The following is an 18418-nucleotide window of genomic DNA, read 5'->3' as shown; positions in this document are numbered from 1 at the left end:
CTCAAATAACAATTTTATTCTTTTTAATAAATAAGACCTCAGTAGGTGGACCTGATAACAGTGACAATGAAACGAAAATAGTGGCAAAATGTGAGTTTCCAGCATGATGTTTCTCATTTTATTTTCTTCTGTATGAATCAAAAGAATGCTTTACAAAACCATGTTCCCTTAATCACAGTGTTCCCTGGCTTTTATAGGATTGTCATAGCCAGAACCACACTATTGCTTTTTCATAATATTTTCTTTTTGTTTCTTTCTTCTGAATTTCTTACAGGGCTGCAAAGTATGCCAGGGGAGTATGTAGCCCGGGGTGGTCCAATGGGTGTGAGTATGGGACAGCCAAGTTATACCCAACCCCAGATGCCCCCCCATCCTGCTCAGCTGCGTCATGGGCCCCCCATGCATACGTACATTCCTGGACACCCTCACCACCCAACAGTGATGATGCATGGAGGACCGCCCCACCCTGGAATGCCAATGTCAGCATCAAGCCCCACGGTTCTTAATACAGGAGACCCAACAATGAGTGGACAAGTCATGGACATTCATGCTCAGTAGCTTAAGGGAATATGCATTGTCTGCAATTGTGACTGATTTCAAATCATGTTTTTTCTGCAATGACTGTGGAGTTCCATTCTTGGCATCTACTCTGGACCAAGGAGCATCCCTAATTCTTCATAGGGACCTTAAAAAGCAGGAAATACCAACTGAAGTCAATTTGGGGGACATGCTAAATAACTATATAAGACATTAAGAGAACAAAGAGTGAAATATTGTAAATGCTATTATACTGTTATCCATATTACGTTGTTTCTTATAGATTTTTTAAAAAAAATGTGAAATTTTTCCACACTATGTGTGTTGTTTCCATAGCTCTTCACTTCCTCCAGAAGCCTCCTTACATTAAAAAGCCTTACAGTTATCCTGCAAGGGACAGGAAGGTCTGATTTGCAGGATTTTTAGAGCATTAAAATAACTATCAGGCAGAAGAATCTTTCTTCTCGCCTAGGATTTCAGCCATGCGCGCGCTCTCTCTCTTTCTCTCTCTTTTCCTCTCTCTCCCTCTCTCTAGCCTGGGGCTTGAATTTGCATGTCTAATTCATTTACTCACCATATTTGAATTGGCCTGAACAGATGTAAATCGGAAAGGATGGGAAAAACTGCAGTCATCAACAATGATTAATCAGCTGTTGCAGGCAGTGTCTTAAGGAGACTGGTAGGAGGAGGCATGGAAACCAAAAGGCCGTGTGTTTAGAAGCCTAATTGTCACATCAAGCATCATTGTCCCCATGCAACAACCACCACCTTATACATCACTTCCTGTTTTAAGCAGCTCTAAAACATAGACTGAAGATTTATTTTTAATATGTTGACTTTATTTCTGAGCAAAGCATCAGTCATGTGTGTATTTTTTCATAGTCCCACCTTGGAGCATTTATGTAGACATTGTAAATAAATTTTGTGCAAAAAGGACTGGAAAAATGAACTGTATTATTGCAATTTTTTTTGTAAAAGTAGCAGTTTGGTATGAGTTGGCATGCATACAAGATTTACTAAGTGGGATAAGCTAATTATACTTTTTGTTGTGGATAAACAAATGCTTGTTGATAGCCTTTTTCTATCAAGAAACCAAGGAGCTAATTATTAATAACAATCATTGCACACTGAGTCTTAGCGTTTCTGATGGAAACAGTTTGGATTGTATAATAACGCCAAGCCCAGTTGTAGTCGTTTGAGTGCAGTAATGAAATCTGAATCTAAAATAAAAACAAGATTATTTTTGTCATGCTGACTCCACTGCTTGAAACATTTGTTTACTGCCCCCCAGATTTTTAAAGATTAATGCAGTAAATATAAAAATTAATTTTGGCTCCCTAAGCCATATATGTATTTGACAATTTTAACCACAAAGTAAGTTATTTAATAATAACCACTGATTTCTTTAAGCTGACTTAATGAACTCCTAATATCAGCAAATTTGAGGCCTAAAGGCACTAAACTAACTCTGGACTCAGAATTACATCCAACAGAATTACTCATCTAATATCATTGAAATTATTCTTGCACATAGAGGCAACCTAAGTACAAAGTTAAGTCTTTTACTAAGGATGTTACCTAGGATGAGCAGTATATGTTTATTAGGAAATTAACTACACGAATTGAAGAGACCAGACTTCAAAATCTAATTTTTATAAATATGCTCTATGTTCTCATTGGATAAAACTGGTTATTAACCAATTTTCCAGAACAGCTGTACAAGACTTCTGCATGGCAGCCGGCTAAATGGTACAAAATAATATGTTTAAGCTGGAATAGCTTATAATTTTATTTAAATAAAATTGCTGCTATAAAAAGTGCTTCCCAAAGCTAAGGAAAATATACACATATTTTAATTAAGGCAAATTCGTTTTAAAAAATAAACCTTTTAGCAGTGATTGCTTTGTAAACAAAGGATGGGTCGGAGGAGAGACAGCCTTAAACTCAAGTCTGACATTCAGGCCCAAGTCACCCTATAAACCGGTCCTTAGCAATTCTATTTTCTATTCGGAAAAGAGAAACCAGCTGTGGGGTGGCTTTACTAGGTGATGTGTGATTGACTGACTCACCTGCTGGAGCAGCAATGCGTTCTCACCTTTTGCTGGTTTCTAAACACGTGGATGCACAGAGAGCAAGGCTCAGCCTACTGCAGCCATCTCTGGCAGCGCCTCTACCCCTCCCCAGCCCATAGATGGGATTGTTTAAATCTCCCTTGTTGACCCAGTGGTAATTCTTCCTCTACCTAAATAGTCGATATGAGTGAAATCATTCTCTTTTGATAGGTAGTTACTAGCAGTTAACAACCATTTATTTACTTTAAAAATTAATAATAAACTTTATAAACTAACAGTCTGTTTGCTTCTCCTCCCCAGTACATGCCCGGGTGAGTTGGTTATTTTCAGCCTTTATTCCTGAGGAGGCTCAGGATGGGTGGGGGAGGGAAAGAAAGGGGAGGAGATGTGGTGGGGAGAGAGAGAGAGGCGAGAGGGAGAGGGGGGGGGAGAGAGAGAGAGAGAGAGAGAAAGAAAGAGAGACAGAGAGAGAGAGAGGCCCTAGGGGAGGGAGGTTTACAAGTGAAGAGTAGTTAGGGAATATGGTGACTCTGAAGAATCGAGACCAGTAGTGTCCAGGAATTAGAAAAAAGAAACTGCTATTTCCATGCGCTCCCCGCTCTGTGAGCCATTTAGGTGAGAGCCTCGCTCTTCGCAGTTCCTTTCTTCCCCTGCCTCGATGCCCTCCCCTCTTAATGCTATTTTAGCTTTTCCTCTTGTAAATTTCAGAGCCAGCTCAGAGGTTATTGAGGACACTTATCCGAAAGAGGCAAATAATAGAGGTGCTGAGAGTGTTTTTGATGTTTCTTAAAAGGCAAAAACAAAACTCCCTCCTCTAAACAAGGGCACAAAATTGTACCTGGTTTTTATTTTTATTTGGTGGAGTGGGGAGGGGGCTGGCTCTGGCTGAATAAGACTACTTTTTAGTATGATTTAATTTTTTTCAAAAAATTAAAAATATTTTACTCTATCATATTTAATCAGCTGTAATTATAACACATTCAAAATGAATAATATGCCTTGACAGTATTTTTATTGTTATTGTTCATTGCATGATGTTCGACTGCTTTAGAAGCACAGGAAAGAGAAGTAAACGCGCTACAAATGGGGAATTACCCTCGTTTAGCATTAAAATTCATTTAGATAAAATTGCCACAAACATTTAAATGGGAAGATTAGTTCCCCCTCACGCCTTATTGCACTCGCTCAATGGTTCCGTTAAGAACATTTTACACGTTGGAAATTCCGTCTTCTCAGACGGCTTGCTGTTTCCTAGTTACCCACATTCAAAGCAAAGGCAGCAGCAAAGGCAGCCGCAGCAGCAGCAGCAGGAAAAAAAAAAAAAAGTTTTGGCAACTGGTCTGCAATTCATCCGCTGCTCGCCCCAGTCTCCCCTCCGCCCACTGCAGTCTGCCCCCACCCCTTCCCCTTCCCCACTCCTACCTCTTTCCCCTCATTATGTAATTCGCAGAGTCCCGTCCTCGAGGAAACACATTGCCTAGTTGTGTAGTATTTATATACAATGTTAAAATACAACGAAAGACCCCAAAATCAGTCGAGTCGGTTCCTCTCTGGATATCCCTCTCCCTCTCCTGTTCTAAAATGAGGGTTTAGCTTGAATGTGCTGAGTTTCTCACATCCCGTACCCTGAGGCCACAAGGCACGTTTTTTTGGCTTTCGTTTCTGCCAGGACTTTTCCAGGAAATTCACCACTGCTTTTTGCTTGCATTAGAAACGTGTGAAAGAATTAGTTTGAAAAGTCCATGCACCGTCTAGCTTTTCTCCCCCCTTTTCCTCCTCCTCCCCTCCTCCTCCTCTTCCTCTTCCTCCTCCTCCTTCTTCTTCCTCTTCCTCTTCCTCTTCTTCTCTCCTCTCTCTTTCCCTCTCCCCGCCACTCTCGCACTCCCCCATCCTCCTCTCTCCCCCTCCCTTCGCAGAGCCACAGGAAAAGAGGAAAGTCGGCTTCGACTGCCATCTTTTGGGGATTTGGAAAAACGACTCGGTAGGAAACGGAGGGAGGCGGAGGTGCGGGAGTGGGGGAAACCCCCTTATTATCCAGTGTCGGAACTGGCTCCCTTAATCTGATGCTTAAATATTTGATGTGGAAAAATTACCCATAAAATTAGTTACTAACAATTTCAAATTGAAATCACTTATCGAATTATAAACGCATTAAAGCTGTATGGATGGTATTAGGAGTTCCTCGGGAGGCAGCGGGTGTCTCCTTGCAGTGAGCGGGGTGAGGCAAGTTTCGCCCCGGGGAAAAGCGCCCCCAGCCGAGCCCGGGGGCAAGGCCGGAAGGGCGGCGCGGCAACCTGGGCGCAGGGTCCGGGTCAGGGGGACCGAGCGGGCGGCCAGGTCCGGGCGGAGGCTGCGGCTGGTTCGGCTCGCGGGGGCGGGGAGAAGGGGAGGGGAAGGAGCCTGGGTGGGAGGCTCCGACCCCGGAGCACAGGCGCCTACCAGCAAACTTCGTAGTGAAGTCGAAGGATTCTGAAAAGGAAAAACACAAGCCCTGCCCTCCCCCTCCCCTCTCGCGTCTCCCAAGCGTCAAGCAGACTTCGCGCTCAACTTTGCGGTCGGGGTTAGTTGCTGTGTGCAGTGTCCCCCAAGTGTGCGGGAGGAGCGGGAGGGGAGAGGCTCCTGTCCTGGGGTTGGGCCCGGCTCCGTGCCGCGAGTGGAAATCCCGCGGGCAGCTGCGCGGAGGTCCAGTCAGGACGTGCTACCCCTGAGTCCCACGATGCGCTGGGTCCCGGCCTAGGCCCAGTGCGTGGGCGGGCAGGTCTTTGCCCGGAGACCACAGCTCTGGCCGGGGGCGCTGCACAGGCGCCTGCCTTACCCTCCGGCCCTCGCTTCACCCCCATCTGAGAGTATAGTCTAAGGGACTGTTGACTTTGTCTCTGGAGATGGGGCGACCAGGGGTCTGCGAGGGAGGCTGTGGAGAGGCACCTCCTGGGTGGGCGTCCTCTTTCCTTGGAACCTCTCCGAGTGCTTTGTAGTAGCCCGGAGACTTCCTAATAGACTTTGCCACATCAGGGCCCCAGACTCCAGAGTCCCATAGTGGCCCTGGGAGCGCGACCCAGAGAGCCTGGGGACTCGAGGGCACAGGGAACGAGCGCACGGCCCCCTAGGAGGGCGTTGGGCGGGGAGTGCCGGAGTCTGGAGCAGCAGCCGAGAAGCCGTAGAACGCACCCCGACGTCCTAGGCAGAAGCTCCTCAGGATCACTTTATAAGCTCTTCAAACTTTGCCCAGCCTTTCGGATACCCTCAGGCCCTTGGCCCATGGGAAGGCAGTAAAAACGTCACTTCATGCTGCAAAGCTCCCGGGTAGGAGCTTGGACGCCGATGGAGAGAGGCGTGGAACTGGGTAGTGGGGCGCCCTGCCTGGCGGGGCACTTTTCCTTGTCTCATTCTCGTCTCCCATGCCATGCCTTGCCCACTGGCTGCTAGCGGCGCGTTTCACTTAGGTTGGCCACGGAGAGGAGACTACGGGAGGCTGGGAATTCCAAGGTTTGGGGAAAAAGTAGTGAGCGAGAAAGGGGGGGTCAGGCAACTGAGGAAGACAGCTGATGGCGGGGAGAGGGAGGGCTCCCTTTTCGGCCCGCTCTACCAGCCAAGGCGTCTGAAACATTCTCTCCCTAGGCGGAGCTGAAAGGAAAAACAAACAACGTATTGAGCAATCAGTTCGCCAACGTTTGAGCTTTAAAGAGCCTTTGCTCTGAAAATAGTACCCTGGGGGTCTCCGTCGGGAGATGGGGGAAGCATTTTTAGGGCCTCGATTCTGGCTTGCCGCGCCCTACGGGTCACCCGTCCGCGCGCTGCCTCCTGACATCCCGGAGCGCTCAGCCCACTGAGGGGAAACCCGGGCGGTGAAGCCCTGGAGATAAGGGATTTAGTTTTAAGCCAGTCTCCCATCGATCGGGTCGGTAATTTCTACCCCTGCCCACTCTCAAACACACTCACCTCTACCCTAAAGCATTAAGTTCATTACGCGAGCAATGATCTTAATCTCCAGGCGGAAAACGAGTCCCGGGACCTCGCCGATTGGGGAAGCAGTGAATAAAGTCACCTGCTTCGCGCACCCGCTTGGCCCGCTCCTCCCGGTGGGGGCCGTGTGTGACAGGGAGCGCCGAGAGGGGGTTCCTAACTCCACTCCGAGGCGGACCGGGCAGGGGTCAGAAACCCTGTGTCTGTTTTCTGCGGGGTGACGACCTCCTGGAAGGGTGGGATTGCTTTTGCTTGCTTTGCTTCTCCCCTCCCTCTGCCTTTCTTCCTAGGCCTCCCTCACACCTCAGTACTCTTTCTTCCTCCTCCCCTCCCCCAAAGTGGCAAGTTTCCCTTCTCCACCTAGCGTCCAGAGGTTCTGCCCCTTTCCTAGTCCTCCGCAGCCTCAAGGCCGTCGCAGAAGTCTGGTAGCCCGACGCCTTTTTGCGCCCATCTACCTCACCCACCTTTCTGGGCATGGGTGGGTGGGGAATGATCAGTGAGGCCCTTTTGAAGCCGCTTACTGAAGGCACCCAGAGGCTTTAAAGAACCAGATTTCTCTATTTAAGGGCGATCTCTGCGCCCATTGATAACTCCATCCCAAAGAAACCCAGCACAGCAGCAAACACCCCCAGCAGTCGCCTGCTCCTCAGCCCCCGCCTTGGCACAGAGCAGCGTCTGGCACTGCGGGGAGATGGAGGCGAGCCACGCGCACCCGTTCCCTTACTGGCCGACCCGCGAGGCGCCAGCTTTTTCTGGAGACTCAGTTTCCACTGGACAAAAGCAGGGGAAACACAACGCAAGGGCTGTGCAAATCCACGTTCCCGACACCCCTCCACCCCATCCCAATCTGATTTTTGAGACGTGCATTTTCAGGTAGTCCTAAACTGTGAACAGCGAGCTTTGTGTGTTATCTAGTGGGGGTGGGGATGAAAGGGGAGGAGACTCCCACTGCCCGTTCCAGTCTTTAATGTCTGAAATAACGAAATGCCTTGTGTAGCAGCTGCTGCTTGAGCCAAAACTAACTCTTTGGAAGACGGAAAAGAGTGAAAGGCAAAGAAAGACTGTTCATTTTTTTTCTTTTGGTGCCGTTTGGGATGTCATCTGTTTCCTTGGCGACTGTGTTCAGCCCCCGGAGCCCCTGGGCTCCTGGATTGTTAGGGGGGAAAAGCATGCTATTTCTGCACCGTCATTTATCACTGTCACCGCATAATGATTCCCCTTGCAGCCCCTTATTGATGTTTGTAATTGCATTATCTCATAAAGGAGGATGATCAATGAAACCGAGCCGTGCATTCTGGGGTCAGAGGAAGCCAAAGTACTGTTTGTCCCCTTTAATACAACAAGTACTCATTATCTTTAGGTCTGCATTCAAAAAATGATCTGATCTAGGGCTGACCCTGTCGGACATCCCAACACTTTCTAAAACGCGGTTTGTGTAACCTTTTGCTTAAATGCTAAATCAAGTACCTGTCTTGCATTTCAACGAAACAAGATGCTAAAACTGAAAAAAAGCATTTCTTTTCTTTTTTTTCTGGGAGGGGTGCGATCATCCGAAGGCGCACGAGATTTTACACTGTAACTGCTTGGTGATATAATATAGAAATGGCAGTCTCAATCCACGTGAGTCCTAATAAATGGCGGAAAAAATGGGGGTGAGGGGAAAAAGGTAGGTAGCTGTGAGCTTTTAACAAGGTCAGTACTAAAAGACCAGAATAAAACCACAACCAGTTTAATTAATAATAGCTATAAACTGAAATAATTCCCCATGATTCTGCCCTTGCTTCTCCCTTTTACAGAGTCATATCTCTTCGGTTTAGATAAATGACTTTTGTGGCTGTTCGATTCTCACAACAACAATAACTAAATCAGTTGTACACTGTTATCTAAAACCATCTACAAACTCCAGCAAATAAAAAGAAGTTCATTTGTCTATTAAGGCAAGTATTTAGTTGAGCAGAAATGTCCCAGTAACACTGAATGGAGTTCATGTAATCCCATGAAAATCAAGTCATCTTGTTTCACTGAAGTAAATGAAAAAATACAAAGGAGAAAAGGTCCAAGTGTAATTTTAAACTAAATGCATTATTGGACTGTCACAGTGAAAACGTGATTGTTCGGCCGGGAAGCGGGCGGGGGACGGCGAGTGGACATTAACTTAGCTCACACATTCAACTTAAAGGTTTTAGAAAGGAATGTATTCCAGATTTGGTGATCATTTGTGGAAAGAGGAGAAACTGAAACAATTCTAACTCATCATTTTAGTATACTAGGGGGAATCATTCCTTCAAAAGCAGAATTAAGCAAAGAGCTTATTTTAAACAAGTCTGTATTAGCAGAAAAAAAAGTTTCCAATCTTCTGAAAATATATGTCCTCTCTATGTTAATAAGATGTTGACAGAGAGAGAGAGAGAGAGAGGGAAACTAAGTCCAGGTGTTTTATTTTTAAAGTTCTAGATATTTATAAATTAGTGATAAAAATAAATGTTTTACATAAAAAGATCTAAATGAAAAACTTTCATTATAGTTGAGAAAATGAGTACTTAGAGTGTGCTCTGATAATTTTACACTTTGACATAAAACCTTAAATTGAATAATAAAACAGACGGCTAAAATATTACCCCTTGGAAAAATAACTTTAAAAATAAAGCTAGAAAAGTTTTAACTGCGTTGAACCATCACTTTTTTCTCTGGAAGGCAGATTATCCTAAAGAGTATTATTTTCCAGAAATTCTATCAAGGCACTTTGAAATAATATATGTTTGTATTATTTAATATTCTGACACTTTCGTTCTTTGAAAATGCTCAGACTGGAATGGATACGCAGTCATGCATATATTTAATATAAATGGTATCTTGTCGTTAACATAAAATATTAAAGAGAAAATAAAACTTTGGGCTTTGTCAGTTAAGATAGAATTTTTTAGCATAGTACTTTGATTTTCAAAACATACAATTGAAACCCCTTGATTTTAACCAATCAACACAAGTCTTACTCTTATTTGGTTGGGGATCTGGCATCATATACTCTTTCTATTTTTAATATTTAGTGTTTTAGCCCACGGTTAAAATAATGAAAAATTAGTCTCGTTTCAAAATTATTTATTTATGGAACAAACATGATTAAAACATAAACACACACACAAACTGCAGCTGCAACAGAAAAAAAAACTTGATTTATGGTTATTAAATCTTTGATCGCCATGTTAATGTTTCTTTTTCTACCTTTCATTTGCATTTTAATCTATCGAATCTTTACAATTTTGCTGCCTCCTATTTCAATGATTGATTACAGATCTGAAATAAGAAAAACCAAGCCTAGCTTTTCTTTTCCTTTCTTCGCTTTCTTTTTTCTTTCTCTTTTTCTTTTTGTCCCCCTCCCTTTCCCCCCGGGTAGATTTCTGAAACTTTCTCTCAATGCTAATGTAGACAAGACAAATTAATTCTGCTCTTTTAAATGTCAAAGATATAAATAAAAAATGTTTTCTGTCCCAAACGTGAATATTTTCCCAGCTGCTTGTTTTCGAGTAGTAAAAGATCATCCCAGCAAAATGCAATTAACAGCGAAACACACACACATGTACACACACACTCGGCGGTGCGGAATTTTTTTTAAAGGACGTGTTGTTCTGAGTTAAAGAAAGGTGAGAAGTTCACCGTCCCTTCACCATCAGTAGCCTCGCTGAGGCTCTCCTTTCTCTCTCTCTCTCTCTCTCTCTCTCTCTCTCTCTCTCTCTCTCTCACACACACACACACACACACACACACACACACACACTCTCAGAGGTTTGGTCTCTAGTTCTATCTGTGATCTAAGTCACACAAACAAAAACAAGCCTGATGGGGGCTTGCTGTTGTTGAGTTGATTTCTTGAGATAAGCGGTGTAAAGACAAAAGCGGGAGCAACGCAGGTCTGTTTGTTTTCTTTCCCCGCCGCCCCACTGCCCCTTTTCTCGTCTCCCCGCGCACCTCCCCGGACGCCCTGCCAGGGTGGCTCCCCGGATGAAGCGGTCATTTGCTGTCCGCTTTGCGGGGACGGGTCACTTTCCGCGCTGGCGTGAAAGCAAGTGTGGCGCAGCTTTGGGAAGGCGCCGGCCGGACGTCGGCTGGGCTCCTTCTCCCGGCGGGGCTGAGGACCCCCGGGGCTCTGCGAGGCTCTGGCCTCGAACAGATTGCGTCTCCCGCCTGGCTGCCTGTCGGAACTGGGGTGGGAACAGCATAACTAACAGTTGCGCGCAGGAGGCGAGCCCTAAGTGTGAGCGCAGAGGCTCTCTCCCCAGCCCGCGGGTCTGGGAACCTTTCAGGACGCCCCCCCTCCCCAACCCCTACCCATGCGTCTGTTCCCTAGGTCGAGCCCCCCTCGTGAGGTTTTAATGACCGCGGACGCAGGGGAGCCCGCACTTGAGCGAGGACAGACTTCTCAGGCGGGTCCACGCTGCTCGCGCTCCCGTCCGCGGGTAGGGCGCTGTGCCTGGGTCAAGGGGCGAGCTGCGAGAAGTAGGAGGGGTCACGACCCCCAGAAATCCCTCCATGGGCACACACACAATCAAGAATGGGGGTGAGGGTCTTGAGAGGTAGAACCCTACACTAGGCAGGGCTTCTCCAACTCGGCCTTTGGACCCCGCGCGCGCCCAAGGGCGTGCCCACCGCGAAAGCACAGATCATCTTCCCCGGACTGGGTGTCCTGGAGGCTACGTTGCTCCCTTTTTCCTAGCGGCCTCATAGCTGGCTGCCGCGTGGGGGGCGATCTTCATTAACTTGGACGCCCAACGTGGTTGAAACAGAGAGGAGGAAAAAACACATTTGATCTGGGCCGACCCTTTGTCTTGAAGCAGATCAGGCAGCCTAGAAATAAGAGGAAAAACAGAAAGTCTAGGCAGGAAAACTTATTGTGTTCACAAAATATAAAAATGATCCGAGCGGTCTGGTACCTCAAGGGGTGAAGATAGATCCTTGCAGACGAGTGCGAAGACATGACTGGGAAGATTTAAAGTGAAAGAAACGGCAGATTATTAAGAAAGTAATAGTAAGGTGTCCCATACACTACAGTTTTATTGTTGGGTAGTAACTACCCGATTTATTTATTGCCGGGGCTATATAATAGAGATAATGACCACAAACTCAAGATAAATTCTTAGGCGCCCAGCCGGTCAATTCTTTTTTATTTAAGAGAGTGAGCCTGAAAGGTGAGCCTCATCCCCTCCCCTTCTCGAAGATCCGTCTTGCTTTCTACCATATTATAAGCATGACATGCAAATAAATAAGTGCTGCTGGGTCTGTGTGGGTAGGCCAGCAGGATTTATTTCAGGTGAGGGAGGAACACACACGGAATATGAATTTCCGCAGGAGCAGCGCCGTGATTCCTTCCCTCTCCCTCTCGGCCACCCTCTACTCAGGGTCTCCCTCCTTTTCTGTGGGAGCAGAGAGCATCCCCTGTTAAAAACATTAACGTGTCATGTCTCAACTCCCTATTCCTTGACATATAGGTCTGGGGAGGGATGGGGGCACTGCAAAATGCAAAACGCATCCCCAAAGTAGGTTGACTTGCTGGGACTGCTGAAAGCGATTCTGGCGGACAAAGAGAAGGGTGAGTTGTAATTATGACTTCCAGTAGGGGAGCAGTATAGGAAGTATGTTAATATCATTTTGAAATATGCACAATAGTCCAAAAGTTTGCTGTTCCCGATCTGGCATGGGTCCTCCCCAGCCGGATGGACCCCAAGGGAAGGCCTCCTGGCACCTTGGGACCTGCCCGCCTCTCTTGGCCCTCGGTTTCTCTCCCTAGGAACCAGGTAAATACTCCCCTGGCCAGGTGATGGAGTTAAAGATGACCTTGCTCGTTGACCGCCAAGGTCGGAAGGGAGCTGGCGGCCTCAGGTGTAGGCTCCACCTGACGCCCTGGCCGCAATCATAGTCACCGGCTGGCCTTTAAGGGGGCGGCCTCCCAGAGCTGCTCTCCCCACCTGCGCTCTGCGACCACTCGGGCAGATCCGGAACCTGCCAAGACGAAGTCAGTCAGCATCCTCTTCCGATCTTTTTTTCTTCCTCATTTTTTGGATAATATTCAGACATACAGTGTTTCAGTCTCACAATAATCACTTACATGCAGAACTTCCTTTGATCTATGTTTGGCCAGAGTGGGGGGTGGGGGGGGAAACACCTGACAGTGAACTGCGGTGAAAAAGAGACGCGCAGGGGAGATGGGAGAGCCAGACGCCTGGGGCGAGGGAGAAAGAGGTGCGTGTGGGGAGATGGAGACCTAGAGAGAGCAAGAAGTAGCAGATGGAGGAGGAAGGTAAGGCGAGAAAGTGAAGAGCAGCTGTGAGCGGGAAGAGAAGAGGCTGCTCCTGTAATTTGGTGGTTTGTGTGAAGAATGGTATTATGAGGCTGAAAGAGAGGACAGTCCTCGTCAATCTTTTACAATATTGGTGTCATTCAAGCACAACTTTATCTTTGAACCAGATTATCTGTTCCAATGATTTCCATAAGAACATAAATTATAATCTTCAGAGCCTTCAATATTTCTTTCGGTACTTTATTACGTGTTGTTGCAGAGGCCATTTATGAAGTGAGTGATTCAACTTTTAATCTTTTGAACATTAAAGTGTATTCCACCGAGTTTCCTTTTCAAAATAATCTAAAATAACAAAAAGAAACTAAGCTCATTACATGAAAAAGTGACAAGCGTTTTTGCTCGCAGCCTGGCAAGTTGCCTTATTCACTTCAAAGGATGATGAACTAATTGTTTCCAGAGTTTATAAGTAATTAAGCTATTATTTGGGGAATTTATGTAACAGTTTTATTCACATTAGAACTTTCTATTTAAAATAGCCAGAGACAAATCTTCAAAAATGCCAAGATTTTAATAATTGAAAAGCCTTCTCATTATTGTTAATAAGGAAAACTATTTTTATTTTAAAAAGCACTGGAAAATGTAAACAAATATAGTTTTCTCCAGAGTATATGATAAGTGGAGATCATTATGGATAATTAATGCTGAAGGGAAAATGAACATGTAATGGCTTCCAAAAATTAAAACATTTGTAACTATCAAGTTAAGTTCTAAAAAGTTAATTTTTAAATCAGCTGAATTTATCTAAATATGCCTGGCAAGAAAAAAGATATGTATATATATTTTTACTGTCCTTTTAGAAATCTATAAAGAAAGTTTTAAACCTTAAATAATTTTAGCATTTTTAAACCAACTTTTGGTGCCTAGGTAATAAGAGTTAATGCCCAGAGATGCTAAGTGCTGTAGTTTCTCCAATTTTGCAACAAAGAAATATATTAATTCACCCATAGATTAAAATAAAGAAAACATTATAAAAATATTTTGAAATATATAATTCAAATACCACTTTCATAATATTTCAACGCATGTTTGTTGGTTTTAAATAATTAGGTTTGCCCTAAATGAAACAAAATTCATTAAAGGAAAAAGTAGGACTTTAAAAAGAAATGATGCATTATTTTGTAAAATTCAGCAAAGTATAAGACACTTTAGTTTAATAGGCATTTGTATACCTAACAATATACTATTTTAACATAATTTTCCCATCAAGGTGGTATCAGCTCTGTTTGTTAGAAGATGCCTGTTTCATTGTCACATGAAGCATTTCAAAAATAATAAAATTTTCATATTAGGAGGAAATATCGTTGAAGAATAACAAATACAAATGTGAAAATCCAAGTAAATGCCTATAAAATCTTATTTGAAGTAAAATAAATTTTCTGGAAGTTATTTGGAAAAAACTAAAGCATGCGGTAGTTCAATATTAATTCCCCTCACCATAAAAAAATTGGGAGTTGTCTATAGCAATTATTACAAGAGGCAGAATATATGTATTAAATAGGAAAAAAAAAACATTTAGGACATATCCACTCGTTTCAAGTAAAATCCCTCTAAAGCAAAAGTCTGGAATTTGATGGAAATTGTATATAAAATGCTTTGTATAATTCACGGTCAGTGTTGTTTTGTGGACTCTGTATAAACTGTGGCAATTTAGATCTGTCATCGTGTCACAATGTCTGATTCAATATTTACCGTAATATGTTCTCTTTATTAGTACAGACTAGCATTGCATTATTAAAAACAAAAACTAAAGCACCCTGGTTAGTAGTAATGCAATCCCAATTGTCTAACACCCTGCGATAATTGACCTTCTGGACTCCAGGCACTGGGATTCACTTTCAGACACTTAGCTGTTTAAACTGACTTCATTACAGGAAGACAATGGTGACTCTGTTGCAACTGACACCTGCACTATTTCACACAACACATGGGCCATACCTCGCCAAGTCAGCCACCACCATGATTCACACCAGAGCAGGAAGTCAGCTCAAGACAAATTTTATAATATGAATATGCTGTTATGATTAAGGAGAAATGAATTCTTTTTGCATAGCTCTCTACAATCTTAAGGAGACAATTAGAAGCCTGTTTTCTGGTTTCCTTGTGTTACAATATTGCCATATGCAAAGATGTTTGCATTACTTTATGCTGAAGTTTAAAAGTTAAAGATTTTATGGCATACAGCATTCAAGGTGTCCATAATAACACAGCACATAGATAGAAAAATACTGTTGTGGGAGGCTGAGGCAGGAGAATGGCATGAACGTGGGGGATGGACCTTGCAGTGAGCCGAGATTGCGCCACTGCACTCCAGCCTGGGCGACAGAGCAAGACTCCATCTAAAAAAACCATATATATATAGTGTTGTATTACACCTATGTCCTTGTTGAAAAGAGTCCATTAGTGGAAAGGTTTGGGGGGTGGAGGTGGCTAGCTCAGTGACCAGACTTGGAGACACTCTGATTAGTCATCCTAAATGAATTGCTAGAACACATGCAATTCATTCTCCATGGATCTTTCTCCTGATCTCTAAACAATAATAATATATTTATTTTTTATAAATCGTTTTGTATTGCAGAATATGGTAAAGCATTGTTTTAAATTATATTGAATAAAATAAAATCTCAGAGGGTTCTAGATTTTTTTGAACTCATAGAGAGTCCTAGTTGTGAGTTCTAGATTTTTTTCTGACTCATAAGGGAATATTGCTCTATCCTCAAAGTTCTAAGTGTCTCTTAGAATTCTGAGACACTTTCCTTTGCTCTTCTCTGGCCACCAGAAGGAAAATGACAGTGCCTTATTGTTCCAAAGTATTTGCTGAAGGCAATTAATACCTTTACTGATTAAGTTGCTTCACTGAAATAAAGGTGACTTTTCTACCAATGACTAGATTGTGATCTAACAGACTGAAAAATAACATGCCATATTCCAAAGAGAGAAGCCCAACTTCTAGGGCACACCTCCATCCCTCCCCAGCTTGTAAAAATCCACAGATTTACTAGTTTATTTAAATTTTGTGTTATGCTAGCCTGGATCTTGTCTTAAATCCTTGAACATTTCTAGCATACTCCATCAAATGCTTTGTAAGACTGAAAAAATTCTCTGTATGTTTGTGGGTTTTAGAATCTTGAGCAGTCAACAGGACACTGTAGATACTGAAATTAACAGGACATTGTGTCCTCAAGAGCTCATCTTAGTGTAGAACTGATAAAAACTCCACAGTCCAAATCCATAGCAGTATACACAGGTGGTGTGGGAATACAAAAGTTAAACCAAGAAAATGGAAGAAGGGAGCCCCCAAAAGTCTTTGTCATTGGCTAAGGTTAGGGGGAGTAGAGATCAGGGTATGTTTTTACATCAGAGTTTAACCAAGTAAACAGAAACCACTCTGAGTGTATACAAGGGAAAGAATCGAATGCAGGAAATTGGTTACACAGGGTATAGGAGAGGCTGCAAAGCCCACCAAGTATCAGCAAGGCCACCCTGAGGCAGGAAATAGCAGAAAACTGTAACCACTCCTAGACTGGAGGGACAGAGGGCGCAGGTGAGTCACCAGACTCCAGGGGTTGGGCCTACTTGGTAGAAGATGTATCCAGGGCAGGCATGTCCAGTGGGAGCTGGAGCTATGGAAGGGATAAGGGAGGGAGACACATTCTGGAGTCCTGCAATCTAGAGCAGAGCAAGGAAGGGCGAAGAATAGCTTTGAAAGGAGACAGTTCCAGGAGTGGCATTTCTTATTATATTTTTTAAAATGAAAACTTTCATATTTATTTCTGAAGATACTCATTTGAGAATGCTGGAGAAGGAAGAGAAGAATGTTCCAGGCAAGGGCACTGAATTGGAAGAGAAAGTGACTTATTTAGAAAGTCACAAGTTTGCCAGTGCAGTCCTAGTAAAGAGGCAGATAAGGGACATTGTAGGACACGAGTTGAAGATTCTAACAGCCAAAGAGATGAAATGACCAGTGGCTTCTGTAACAGCTTTACTTGCTCTCAATCATTAAGCCCCAGAGGCCGGGATTATAGAGACTATAGGGGTTAGCATTGCAAAATGCTGCAAAAATAGAGACAAGGGTCTCCGTATAAGTGCAATGCTGCCCACCAACAAATGGCATTTCTATGAAGAAATACAGTCAACATCCTGGGCTGCCTTCAGTTAACTTATATTGTTATCTGATTCAACCACAAAGCCAGTGGAACATCGATTCAGTCATTTTAATGAAAAAATTAGACATTGCTCACTAACCCAAAGGAAACATCCTTGTAGCCATTTTGGTGTTCAGAGGGCTAGATAAAAGGTTTTGTCTACTCCTAGATAATAGGAATAGCTCAGTCCATGACCTCACAGGTGTCAGTCTCATGAATGATAGTTTGAAGGAGATGGAAGTAGAGCCAGGGAGCTAAGAAACCAGTGAAAACACTGTTGTGATGATGGTGGGGATGGGAGGTGAACGTGATGATTACCAGAAGATATTAGTGATAGGAGCACAGAGGAGGGGGATGAGATATTGAGAACCATGGCATGGTTTCTGGTTTGGAAAATTCAGCAGATTGTGGTTCCATTTGCTAGAAAGATAACCTTAGAAGAAAGAACAGATTGGAAAGGAGGATGTTAAACTTGTTTTAGATACTTTGAGATTAAAGTACTTTTGATTTACCAAGATAGAGATGCTCATTAGGACAATGAAAATATGGGTCTGCATTTTAGTGGAGTCTGGGCTGGAGATAAAAATTCGGGAGGAGTCATTGGAGTAGATGAGATCATTCACAATCTCTTTCAAGAAGTTTATGGTGAAAGAAAAGAAAGGAACAGCCCATCAGTAATAAAGGGGAAAAAGGATATATAATTTTGAAGATGGGAAATACTTGAACATATTTGTATAGTGAAGGGAAGGAAGAGGATATGCTGAACTTGCAAGAAAGAGTGTTAAACAATGGAGAAATCCATCATCCAGGTGAAGAATGGAGGAACGGAGCTATTCCTCAGCAGGGGAAGAACCTGGCCTCCAAGGTTGAAGGCAGATAATGGGTAGAGTTGTATGTCCAGGTGGGGGGTAGTGGAGGAAGAATTTGGGAGCAGTTCATACTTAAAACTTTCACCTTTTTTTTTTTTGAGATATGGGTAGAGATGTCATTTGATGATGAGTGAGGAAGTAGGAGGGTGACCACCTTGTAGTACTTAAAGGCCTGTCTCCCAGGAACCCCCTCAGTCCTGGACAAACTGAGAAGTTTGGTCACCCCAAAAGTAAAGGAAAGGGAAAGGCTTGAGATGAATGTGAAATATTAACAGTCATCATGGGAAATGGGAGAGGGAGCTGACCAGAAATGCGAAGCTTGCTAGCTGGCATCGAGAACTTGCGTGGAATTGGAGATGAAGGGGAAAGGTTTTGTGCATGGCTGTGTGGTTTTCTTCAGCAATGCCTAAGCATACTGAGTTATCATTCCAGGAGAGAGTATGTTCATGCATCCAGGTGTGTGTTTGAAGTACTTTTTAGAAC

At 43.8% G+C, this 18418-nt stretch overlaps 2 protein-coding genes and 1 long non-coding RNA gene across 44 annotated transcripts in view; 2 read left to right on the top strand and 1 right to left on the bottom strand.

Annotated features, from left to right (window-relative positions):
• Positions 1-1786, top strand: part of MEIS1 (Meis homeobox 1) — a 141421-nt gene extending 139635 nt beyond the window's left edge. For all 13 annotated transcript variants that reach the window (XM_077958653.1, XM_077958656.1, XM_077958651.1 and 10 more), the window contains one exon: positions 275-1786. Coding sequence is in view for 7 of the 13 variants with exons in the window: in XM_077958651.1 (XP_077814777.1) it covers positions 275-558 (284 nt within the window). In the remaining 6 variants the exon portion in view is untranslated. The remainder of the gene's footprint in view (positions 1-274) is intronic.
• A 143-nt stretch (positions 1787-1929) lies between these two features.
• The window catches only part of LOC114671950 (uncharacterized), a 474108-nt gene continuing 457619 nt past the window's right edge, over positions 1930-18418 (top strand). For 15 of the 30 annotated variants that reach the window (XR_003722138.2, XR_013402466.1, XR_013402464.1 and 12 more), the window contains exon 1: positions 11410-12864. Coding sequence is in view for 4 of the 30 variants with exons in the window: in XM_077958661.1 (XP_077814787.1) it covers positions 4352-4590 (239 nt within the window). In the remaining 26 variants the exon portion in view is untranslated. Of the gene's footprint in view, positions 4591-11409; positions 12865-18418 lie in introns of those variants that run through there. The other 15 variants (XR_013402448.1, XR_013402446.1, XR_013402447.1 and 12 more) reach the window with 3 other exon arrangements.
• On the bottom strand, positions 4452-6894 carry LOC144333600 (uncharacterized). The gene is made up of 2 exons (XR_013402478.1): positions 6549-6894; positions 4452-6233 (listed from the first exon to the last, which is right to left on the bottom strand). It is a non-coding gene; the product is annotated as an uncharacterized LOC144333600 (long non-coding RNA).

The sequence above is a fragment of the Macaca mulatta genome, chromosome 13 (assembly GCF_049350105.2).
Source record: "Macaca mulatta isolate MMU2019108-1 chromosome 13, T2T-MMU8v2.0, whole genome shotgun sequence".
Lineage (NCBI taxonomy): Eukaryota > Metazoa > Chordata > Mammalia > Primates > Cercopithecidae > Macaca > Macaca mulatta.
Note: the sequence above shows the minus strand (reverse complement) of the source record. Positions and strands in the feature narration are given on the sequence as shown.